This window comes from Rhipicephalus microplus, chromosome X (genome assembly GCF_043290135.1).
Source record: "Rhipicephalus microplus isolate Deutch F79 chromosome X, USDA_Rmic, whole genome shotgun sequence".
NCBI lineage: Eukaryota > Metazoa > Arthropoda > Arachnida > Ixodida > Ixodidae > Rhipicephalus > Rhipicephalus microplus.
The window spans coordinates 92,249,564-92,261,700 of record NC_134710.1 but is presented as its reverse complement, the minus strand read 5'-3'; the positions used below and the strand labels follow the sequence as shown (position 1 = coordinate 92,261,700).

At 43.6% G+C, this 12,137-nt stretch overlaps 1 protein-coding gene across 4 annotated transcripts in view; it reads right to left on the bottom strand.

Annotated features, from left to right (window-relative positions):
- Window positions 1–12,137, bottom strand: part of Wdr59 (WD repeat domain 59) — an 86,335-nt gene that overhangs the window by 48,848 nt on the left and 25,350 nt on the right. For all 4 annotated transcript variants that reach the window (XR_012886898.1, XM_037427403.2, XM_037427402.2 and 1 more), the window contains exon 12: window positions 1,998–2,210. Coding sequence is in view for 3 of the 4 variants with exons in the window: in XM_037427403.2 (XP_037283300.2) it covers window positions 1,998–2,210 (213 nt within the window). In the remaining variant the exon portion in view is untranslated. The remainder of the gene's footprint in view (window positions 1–1,997; window positions 2,211–12,137) is intronic.

Here is a 12,137-nt window from a genome sequence, read left to right as displayed (position 1 = left end):
TCACCATGCTTATCCCAGTAAGTATCCCCAGCTACCTGCTCGGGCACGCATATGCAGTAGCGTGACTTTAAGCCATACTGCACGCTTTTAATAGGCGACTACCTGAACGTGCTGGACTGCCGATTGCTGCCGCCACGTGGTGCGGGATCACGTTCAAGTGCGCATCGCTTTGTAGAAAAGCAATCGGCTCGCTGTTTCCAAGTTGAGCGTTCCGAACCGTGGGTGCTGAGGAACCTCGCTGCATCGCTATCACACTAAGTGTACGGTATAGCAAGCGTAGTGCTGTTGTAACGCTCTTATTAGGCGATGACCCGAATGCGCCTTCTCTGCCAGGACAGCCATTGAGGTTCGCAGAGTGCACATCACTTGCAGAAAGCTCGTCATCGCCACGTTAGCCCAACAGGTTCTCGCTGCATATGTGCACGGTCTGAAGCAGAGTAGACGCATTTTACAGCAAGCGGCTCAGAAGTCACAATGTGTGCCGAGTAGGCCAGGCGCTGCACGCAACTAGCCAGTAGACGATCGGCTCCCTGCATGCGACTACACCGCATTTCGAAAAAAAATAAAAAATTCCCAGTTTGCGCTAAGCAGCAGATTGCGGTACGCATGTATTGTCAGCGATTATGTCCATTCTGTCGCTATACCATGCAGCGTATTCTGGACCCCGCAGTAGTATCAAAATGCTCTTTGGCGTCGTCACCAGCGCGCTATCAGACGTTCGTGCAAGAGCGACAGAATCTTTACTACGCTCTGGCAAAAAGAAATGGCTTAGGCAATATTTGCGTTTTTGGCAATATTTACTGTGGCACTGTATTTATACCTTTGTTGATGGCAATGGCAAACATCAGCTAGAAGATGCAAATTTGTAGCTGATGGTTAATGCTTAGTATGTACGCGTAGTTATGACGTGCTCCCGACAGGCACGTATAAACGAAGTTTCATCATTTTCCAAGCACAACAAAAGCAAGATGTAATGAACAGAAGCGATGTTCAACATCCTGTGGTCTTTCTTGCGGGTCATCACACTAATGAAATGTTTTTTTAACTTGAACTATGCACCAACCTAGAAGCAACACAGGAGCTCTTTTTTTTATGAAAATCTAAAATACTACAGCTCCAATTATGGTGGTTCGGTGGTATAATGTTCTGCTGAGCATGATGTTAAATGTTTTATTTGCAGCCGCAGTATTTGTATTTCAATTGCCATGAGTGAAACAAAGCCATTGTGGCTGGGTGTCAAACCCATGACATCGTGTCAAGCACCTGCGCTTACCATGTCAGAGAAATCACGGCCCATCAAAAAGATCCCCTTTTAAGCTTCCTATTCAAAAGCTATGGTTGACTTTTTATATTTCAGTAATCATGCACAAACTTCATTGACAAGGTTCTCTTAGTATGGTATGAAAGGTATGAAATCACAAAAAATCTTTTTTTTTCCCACTCACAGTTTCAGAACATTGCACAACTACATATGCATACAAAAACTACATCAGCATGAAAAAAATCATAACTGAGATAAGGTGAAAAATGCTACCTATGTAGTTTTGCACTGCTCTGAAACTGTGAATGTGAAAGGCTTAGCCTTGTTCCAATGCATGGAAGGAATACACTGCTTCAAGTAAAAATTTTGTTGAATTTATAAAATATAATAGGGATATAAATAGAATTTTTTCTCAGTGCTGGACTTTACATGAACCCACCCATATTTTTACAGACAACTTTTAGATGCCAAATCTAAAGCTTTATGCAATTAGTAATGTCAATATGTATAAGCAATGTCCCACCTTTTTCTTATGGCCATCACTGATATGATATTTTATATTGGTAAAACATGCATATATTGTTTTTATGGAGAAAACATGAATATGCCTGTCGAATACTACTAAACTTGAGAAAAATGAACCTAAACTAAACACAAGTGCAGTGCGTATGCAGTGTCTCTGAGTTATACCCCCTGCCACAGGCAAGATGGCATTCGTTGAGCAGATCAACTTTACCTCTTGGATGATAACTTTTGGGATGTTTATATTGAGGAGTGAGAACTCTCGCTCGAGGTCAGGTGGATGATGTTGAGGCAAGGGAGTTTCCCTTTTGCTTGAATTTGTCCCCGAAGACTTTGGAAACTCTGAAGAGACGGGCGTGGTGGCCAGCTCAGCAACCATTGCCGCTGCCAGGGAAAGTGTGTCGTCCTCCGACACATAATGTCCGCACTGGGGCCAAGAAAATGCGAAAGCACAAGCAATAAGATCAGTTCACAATGTGTTGTCTTGTTTCATCAGAATTTGATCAAAGGTTGAAACACTTCATGAATTCCAAAGCATTCAAAATATCCTTGGCAGAAAGCGAAAATCGGTCCGTTTGAGTAATCACAACTTACTCTTATTTTTACTTTTCTGCACCATTAAATTCTGACATATCAGTCTGTTTGAGTAAGCAAAACTGCACAGTTAAATTCTGACATAGCAATTTTTTTTTTTTCGAAACTGCGCCAACTTTTAACTAACATTATCGTCCGTGCTTTGCGCGAAATGCGGTGTCTACGATAGCATAAAGCTTACCGATCGGTGCCGTCGATAGCGGCCGGTGGTGAAAAAACCCCAATCGGAGTACATTCGCACAGCGTGCCAGCGCACCCGTCGGCGCGATGCGGAGTACACGGCGTTTCTGGCCGCGCCGCAGTCGACGATCGTGGCCGTGGGAACAGTCCACGCGTGCCTGCCGTCACCCTCTCTCTCTTTTTTTTTCTACCTTTCATCCCCTACGTCTCCTTGCATCAAGCCCTCGCAGTTCTGTCGCGCTGACATTCTCAAGCTTCAAATGCGGCTCCCCTATCACGCCATCCAGGCATCCGCGACACGTGAAAGCCGATCGTAGGTATTCTGTGGCCGATCGCGGCAGCACGGACGTAGGAACAGGCCGTGAAAGCGGACACGTGCGACAGGCCAGCAAAAGTCCGTACATCACATATGAAACCTACACTTGAATCACACTGAACATGATTATTAATAAGCACAGTTGTATCGCGCGGCATTCAAGTTTACCGCTACGCTTAAAACCTTGTGTCGTTCGGAGCTTTCGGGCACAGCTCAGCGATTCTTTGTGCGAGTGAACGTTACGGACATTGTTTATCCATTCACTAGCCCCCCCTATCAGATCCCGACCACCCTGCAGGTGACACCACAGAAGTGACACGAGCCCCCTGCGCCCGTGCAGGCGCGCACATCTGCAGTCGCGCTTTTGCTGTGGCTGCATGGCACATTGACTGCTAATAAACAACGGAGACAAAAAGACACCGAACGAAAATACTTTCATGGTCTCCGTTTGTTGCAGCAACCAAATCCCACACGGCTGTCTGTAATCTTCGATATCCAGGCTTCGATATTCGATACATGAACATTCGACGAATAAATTACTCAAGCATGACGCAAAACAGTTAACGCGATTCATTTATGTGCCGCGCCATGAGTTGAACTCAACGCAATGCCATGTGCGATATATTTCTAAAGACGGTAGTATTTTTTGAGGTCCTTCAATGCAAAAATTTTGGTCTGTCTGTGCATTTGTCTGTTTGTCCACTCTTAACGGCATCGGCTACTTGAAACAGCCGACCCCATCCGCAGCGCCCGCCAATGTTGCTCAATGTTGAGCATTCATGCTTGTGCAATTGTGAATTAAAAAGCAATTATTGCACATGTCTGGGGCACCATAACAACACGTCTATATTCTGCATGTACGTCTTTTACTAGAAAAAGCATACATAAGTAATTTTAAGGACCGTAGCGCTTATCACGCTGCACTGACCATGCAACGCTTGCACGGAAAGGCGAGTGTTTCCAACGCTTTGCTAAGACAAGACGATGGTGAAACCTACCCGTCGCCTTGCGTTCTACACCTTATCACCTCTGAGATGGGCGCGCACACCCGTCTCAGAGCCACGTGCTTTGTTTTCTAAGAAAACTGCCAGATGGCGCTCATGTCTCACATGTGACGTGACGATGCGCTTGTTCGCTTCCGCTGCACGCTCGAGGCACTCTAACGCAGCACCTCCAGAATACCATTCGTCGATTTCCTTGCGCAGAACATCAAATAAATGTCTTGTTCACTCTCTCCACACGCAAAACTATCGTCTTTCGACATTTGCAGATTAACATGCAGATACGGGACCATTTTTTTATAGCGACATCGAAGTATCGCTAACGCGTGTTCTTTCTTTCATATCTGCAAGCGAATTCTTTCTGACACAAGTGATAAGGAGCAAAAAAGTCACAGTTTTGCCGCAAGGGCGAACCAATAAATGTGATAGCAACAACTTGGAATGTAACGCTGAGAACGGCTAGCAGATCGAAACGTGCAGCGCGCTGCTCACGCACAAATGACGCACGAAAACAACACACACAGGGCAACAGCTACCTAACAACGTTTACAGCTCGACGCATGAGGCACTGTTCAAACAAACAAAAAAAAAAAGACGCACGAAACGTAATCACAGGTACAGATTTGAATGCGAACTAACGAGTGTCCCAGTAGTTACTTCGTTGTCTTTGAAAAGCGCGCTCTTTTCGCAAACGGGGCCTACCCAGCGAGCGAAGTGATCTTTGTGCGCCCGGCAACACGACGTAATCTTTCCGGTGAAAGCGGAAGGCGCGTCATTCTCCCCATTGAAGTATAAGCGCGCGCGCACAAGCACCAGCCCCCCCCCCCCCCCCCTTCCATCGCCCCCATCCGCGGGACAAAGTATGCGTGGGAGATACGCGCATCGCGACAAACTGGGTGCCGAGCGCGGGCGGCTTCTTTTTTTTTTCTTTCTTTCTTGAGTTTTCATATATATAGATACGTATACATAGACGGCGCATGACGACGGCGAAAGTCAACCGAGACTGTCCATATAATTGCTCTCGCAATAAAAACTACCACACGGAAAAGCAGACAGGACACAAAAGGCAAATGGGCGCCATAAATTACTTTTTCTTTCCCTCCGTGTTGAATAAGCTTCCTCGCATGCAATAACAGCTAGGTAAGCAAATGCATACCGCTACCTTTCGTTTGAAAGCATCGATTTGTAATTTCTAAAATTGCTTTTTTGCTAGCAAGAAACATATCAAAACTGTGCAGAAAACTTCATAAAACTATTTTGTGATAACGAGAGAAGCAATACATGCTTTGCAGTAGAAGCAAAAAATAAAAAATGAGGTGGCATCCTTTTCACCACCCCAACTTGTCATAACAAGGGTCACAAAATGGGCTTGTTGGCAAGTCAATAATAGAGTTATTGATAGCGGCACAAACTAGACACACGGACAAAAGAAAAAGTGCTGCATGTGCCGTCTTCATTCCTTTGTTCTTGAGTGAAGTTCGCACAGCAAACCGATTTCTCTATTGTCATCACAACCTGGGTACTGTCCAGAGTGGTATAACACTGAATGCGTATTTAACCTAACTGAGCCATTTGTTCTCCACATCAGCTTGACAAATGTACATTACTATTGCATTTTGCTTTTTTGGGAAAGTGAACGGAGGCCTTGCCATTCATCACCTTGTGGCTTCGTATGAGGAGCATGCTAATAGCAACAAATTTTGTTTCTAGCAATGATACTTAACACAAATGTGAAATCACTTCTAAAATGTTTTCTTGTAACAGTGCCATGCGACATGACACATGTGGCACATCAGGTTATTGTTTGTTCAATCTCGCACTGAAACATCTGAATTTTTTTTTCACTGCAGAGGCCTAAAATAAGAACTTACCCATATATTGCAAAGTGCCTAGTATGAACCAAAGAAAGAATGCTGCACATTACAGTAAAAAACAGTTTGGTGGCAGACTAACATGCAACTTTGACTTTGCAAACTTCTGGCATTAGAGCGCATGTCAATGAATTTGCACATTGATTACTTTATCATCACGCTAGTTAATGCATGAATGTTCACTCTCTTCCGTGAAAATTAATCCTGAAAAAAAATATATCACAACTTGTTTACAGCATAAGTTTAAAAGTTGACTGAATTCTGGAACTCTGAGAGTCAGAACCATAATTTGATACGAGTTGCAATGTAGTGATTTTACCTATTTTATTTATTTTACACCCTGGACTTCCTGGCATTAGAAAGGAAAGTGGGTTGCAAGAGTAATCCTTGCAAGGGAGCAATAAATGTCAAGGATAACAATATGCAGTTAGTAGAATATTTGATAATCATGCAATAGTACCTGAGTATGTCAACTGCACTACATGAGAAAATAACATTGAATGCATTATTTGCATATTATGCAATATTATCTGGGTATGAAACATACAAATTGAAACAATACCTTACAGAAACTGTTTAAACATGGTATGATGACTGATGCTTATAGCACTATTAATGTGCCATATTAGGCTATGTAAATGAACAGGTAACATTAGTTCATAAAATTGCTTCTTAATGTACAGTTTTAAGTAATCCTTTATGAAACTTGTTATTAACAACAGGCACAATATCAGGTCATTCTGTTCATGAGACGTTCGAGGTATGATTCTGGAAGACACCTTGTGCTAAATGCACAAAGAAAAAAAAAAAAGAAGAGGTCTGAGATACGGCCTCAGTGGCGACCACCTGCCACAATGCACTTCCTCACCGGAGCAGGATTGGCCATCCTGGTGCAGTACTTGGCCCCTACCTCCCTTATGAAAGTACCAATCAACCCTTGGCCCTCAGCCCCCAGCGGCTGCGAAACAACTGTCCAAGGCTGCGGTCAGACCTGCGACCCAGCGGAGAGTGCCAAGAATCACTGGGCCTGGACAGGCCGCCATTGGAATTGGAACTTGGCTACATTCAATGCTAGAATGCTATCTAGTGAGGCTAGTGTAGCTGTGCTATTCGAGGAATTAGAGGGTGTTAAATGGGATGTTAGAGGGCTAAGCAAAGTTATGAGCACACGTGAGGCTTAGACAGTGCTGAAGAACGGATACCTTATATGCTACCCTGGAATAGTTAACAGCAAAGAGCGAGGGGGTGGAATTTTTTATATGCAAGAATATCGCTGGCAACATAGAGGAATACTATATCATCAGTGAGAGGGTGGCAAGTATCATAGTTAAGTTTGACAAAAGGTACAAGATAAAGGTGGTACAGGCCTATGCGCCTACATCGAGCCTTGATGATCATTTAGTTGAGTGCTTCTATGGAGACGTAGAGTCAGCCATAAAAAAAAAAACACAGTATACTATTCTGATGGGCAACTTAAATAACGAAGTAGGCAAAAAACAGGCCAGATACCATGCAATGCGGTAATATGGCATCAGCTTTAGAAATGACAGAGGGGAGTAATTAGTAGAGTTTGCATAACATAATAATTTATAGATCTTGAATACCTTCTTCAGAAAACAGGCTAAGCATAAATGGATGTGGCAAAGTCCTAATGGCGAAACTAAAAATGAAATAGGCTTCATTTTATGTGCACACCCAGGCATTGTACAGGATGTAGAAGTAGTTGGCAAGATCCAATGCAGTGACCATAGAATAATAAGAGCTCGTATACACCTATAGATTAAAAAAAAAGCAAAGACAAACTGATGCGCAAGAAGTCAAATAATGATTTTTTGGTGAGAAAGAAAGTACAGGAATTGAGAGCTTCGCTTCAGAATAGATTCGAGGCACTAAATGAGGTAACCGACATTAGCGTTGACGCAATGAATAATCATCAAAGAGTGTGCAACGGAAGTCGGAGGTACAGCACTACGCAGGACACTGGCAAACTATGTCAGGAGATGAAAAATCTCATCAAAAGACGACAAACAATGAAAGCCTCAAATGAAAATGATAATATAGAGGTAGTGGAACTTTCAGAGTTAATCAGTAGGCGAAAGGTTGCCGACATCTGAAGGTATACATGGAGAGAATTGAGCAGGCTGTAAAAAGCAGCAGAAGCCTAAAAGCTGTGAAAGTAAGCTTGTGCATAGGCAAAAATCAGATGTATGCATTAAGGGAAAGGAAGGCAATGTCATAACCAGTATGAATAGGATAGTTCAGATGGTGAAGTAATTCTACAGAGAGCTGTATACAGAAGCTGAAACAACCAAAATGCTGTCGTAAGAAGTAATAGCCTGGAGAAATTTAACATCCTACCAGTAACTTCAGGGAAAGTAAGGAAAGTTCTAGAAGGAATGCAAAGGTCCAATGCCGCTGGTGAAAATAAAGTAACAACGGACCTGCTGAAATATGACGAAAAAATTGTGTTAGAAATACTGGCCATCTTATATATGAAGTGTCTCTTAACAGGAAGGGTACTATAATCTTGGAGGAACACCAACGTCATTTTAATTTATAAGAAAGGACACATCAAGGACTTGAAAAATTACAAGCCGATCAGCTTACTGTCCATTCTCTATAACCCATTTACAAAAATGAGAGCTAATAGAATTAGGGCGACGTTAAAGTTCAATCAACCAAAGGACCAAGCAGAATTACATACAAGCTACTCCACAATAGACCATATTCATACTATCAATCAGGTAATAGAGAAATGCACAGAATATAACTAACCTCTATACACAATAGACCATATTCATACTATCAGTTAGGTAATAGATAAATGCACGGAATACAACCAACCCCTATACATAACTTTCATAGATTACAAGAAAGTGTTTGACTGAGTCCAGATATCAGCAGTGATGTAGGCACTATGGAATCAGGACATCGACAAACCCCACATAAACATACTAGAAGAAATATACAGTGGATCCACAGCCACCATATTTCTCCATAAAGAAAGCGACAGGATCCCAATAAAGAAGGGTGTAATACCCCTGTCACACGACATGTGTAATGTCATTCGCAGCACATTACATTCATAATGAATCGCATTGCGATCTAGCGTGCAAGGTCTACACAGCCATGTGAAATGACATTCACTATTGATGTCAAGGTCTGAGTGTCATTTACTAGGCGTGAATGTCATTTACTATGCCTATGTAGCAGCAACAAAAATGACATTAACGCCTAATGTCATTCGCAGCGAATGACATTACAGGTGTAGTGTGACAAGTATGGCTTTTAGCCACCATGCGCCGCTACCGGAGTAGAGTCGCCGTCGTGCGGTCGCTCACTGAAACCCGGGCGGTGTCTGCATTCGCAGCTCTTATATGGTTGAGTTTTCGGTTGTATTCGCGCTGTTTGAAGTATAAACAAAGTTTTTGTAAACAGAAACAGCGAAGCACTTGTCACACTTGGCAACAAGTCTTTTTTAAAGGCATGTGTTGTTTGTGGCGATTGCTGTCGAGGCGCCTGCTCGTGTGTCGTCTGCTGCGCCGATATGAAAGGGTGGCCAAGTGATGCTCGTAAAATTGTTCTTCACTACTATGTTTGTGAGTTCTTTAGTGCGCTTTCAACTGTACGCGAGCCCATTTTCGAAAGCACTGCTTGCCGTTACCTAATACAGAAAGCTCGGGCGCTTTAAGAGCGCAAGTGTATGCGCACGTCTATTGGAGTAGCAGACTGATGATATGTGGGGTTTAACGTCCCAAAACCACGATATGATTATGAGAAACGCCGTAGTGGAGGGCTCCGGAAATTTTATCCACCTGAGGTTTTAACGTGGACCCAAATTTGGGCACACGGGCCTACAGCATTTCCGCCTCCATCGGAAATGCAGCCTCTGCAGCTGGGATTCGATCCCGCGACCTGCGGGTCAGCAGCCAAGTACCTTAGCCATGGAGTAGCAGACTACATGCAAGCGTAAAGTGCGTGCGTTAATAGCACGATATATTTCTAGACTGCTCCCAGGGAGGTACATGATCACAAGTTCCCTGCGCAAATCTTTCGTTATGTACATTTGTTGCCACTCAGGTTAAGCAGGAAGTGGTGCATCAAAAAAGAAAAACCAAGCACTTTTTCGAGTGATTGCATCGTTTCATAGCCTAATGCAGCTTTATTAAGATGGTTTGAAAAACAAACAAAAACAGCTCCTTCTTTCGTGCGCTTCTTGTAAGACTGCCCGTTGTATGTGAACAGATGCTGTTCAATTTGTAGCACTGTTGATTTTGAGCTGTTACACGTGTGAAAAATGTGGCCTGCTGTAAGCACCCTCACATAGTAGCGTGAGGCTTTGCGAAAATGCACGGAGATATTAATGCGAGAATAGGGATAAGGCGAAAGCCTTAGATGGCTCATCAAATGTGAAAATATACTGTCTTCGACGGCCACGTCCACACGAGAGGTGCAAAAGATCCTCATGACGTGCTGTCGTCAACGTATGATGATGATGATGTGTGGTGCTTTGTGGCGCAAGGGCCAATTGATGGCCAAAGAGCGCCATTTCGATGAGTAGAGACGCGGACAATGATATGTAGCGTGGCTGTATAGGGGCCTTAAAATTCCTCGCGATAATGCGGGTAAAAACATAAGTATTAAGATCATGGCAGTGGCGTGATATGCATAGTAAAAAGGATGACAAAGGTTTTGATAATAAAAGCATGTAAAAATATTTGGCGCTAGCACAAGTGCTTCATCAGCGCCCTTGTGTCCAAGGGCTACGAGGCAAGTGCTTTTAAATATAGTCACTGCAGCAGCAACCTCTTTTGAGAGGTCACGCTACACAATGCCTGGGTATATTACATGATAAAAACCGACATCTCTTAAAAAAGCTAGCAATGATTTATGGGTGAAAAGTGGTTCCCTACCGACAAACATTGCGGGGTGTAATGGTATATGTTGTCGGTAGGGTAATGGAAAGTGTTGTCTTCTTAGAGTGTCTAATTGTTTACATTGGATTAAAACGTGAAGAACTGTTAATGTCTCACCACATTTATCACACAATGGTGGATCGCCACCGGACAAAAGATGTGTGTGTGTCGTGTATGTGTGTCCTATCCTGAGTCTTGTTAGTGTTACCTCTGTTAGACGCGATTTTGATACTGGTGGCCAATGGCCAAGGTGTGGCTTGATAACGTGTAGCTTGTTTTGTGTGTGTCTATCCCACTTTCTCTGCCAGTAGTCCCTGAGCTTTTGTTTGAAAGACAGCTTAAGATCAAGGGGCGGGATCGATATGGGTGTAGTGGCACTGATTTCGTGGGCGGATGCAGCAAGCTGATCCGCCATCACGTTGCCTTGAATCTCTCGGTGCCCTGGCACCCAGCACACTACAACACGTTGGTTGAGTGTGTAGAGTGTGCATAAAATAGAGTAAAGTGAGACGAGGACAGGGTTTTTTTGTTTTTTAAGACTGTGCAGAGCCGTTACAACACTGAGGGAGTCTGTATAAATTACTGCTTTTTCTATTTGTAGTTCTTTGATGTGCTTAGCTGCCACAAGTATCGCGTAGGCTTCCGCTGTGAAAATACTTGTGCCTGGATGTAGAGGGCCAGCATCCGAAAAGGAAGGGCCAACGACAGCGTAGGACACAGAGAAGTTGGACTTAGAGGCATCTGTAAAGAACTCAGGGCGTGTGTATTTGTGTTGAAGTTCCAGGAAGTATGTTCGAATATGGGAAATAGGCGCATGTTTAGTAACTTCTAGGAAAGACACATCGCAATCTATAGCCTGCCACTGCGACGGTGGCGGGTATGCTACAGGAGCCATTAAATTGTGTTCAAGTGACACTCCAGTGTCCTCAGCTAGACCCTTCAGACGAACTGAGAAGGGCCGCCTCATCGAAGGCCTGTTTTGAAACAGAATGGAGCTCGACAAATCAATAATGGTAGAGTATGAGGGGTGATTCTTGTCTGCTTTCACCTTAAGAAAATAAACAAAGGACATGTAACTTCTCTGCAGATGAAGCGACCACTCATTTGACTCAACGTAAAGGCTTTCTACGGGGCTGGTACGAAAAGCACCCGTAGAAAGGCGGATGCCCAAATGGTGCACGGGGTCCAGCATCTTCAACGCACTTTGAGTCGCAGAGTGATAAACAATGGCCCCATAATCTAAGCGAGTGCGAATGAGGCTTCTATACAGGTTCATAAGACATTGCCTGTCACTACCCCACGTAGTACGTGACAACACTTTTATAACATTCATGGCTTTTAAACATTTTGTTTTTAAATACTTGATGTGCGGTACGAAGGTCAACTTGTTGTCCAAGATTAAGCCTAAGAATTTATGCTCCGCATTGACAGACAGACGTTGACCGTTCAGTTCAATGTCAGGTTCTGAGTGCACGC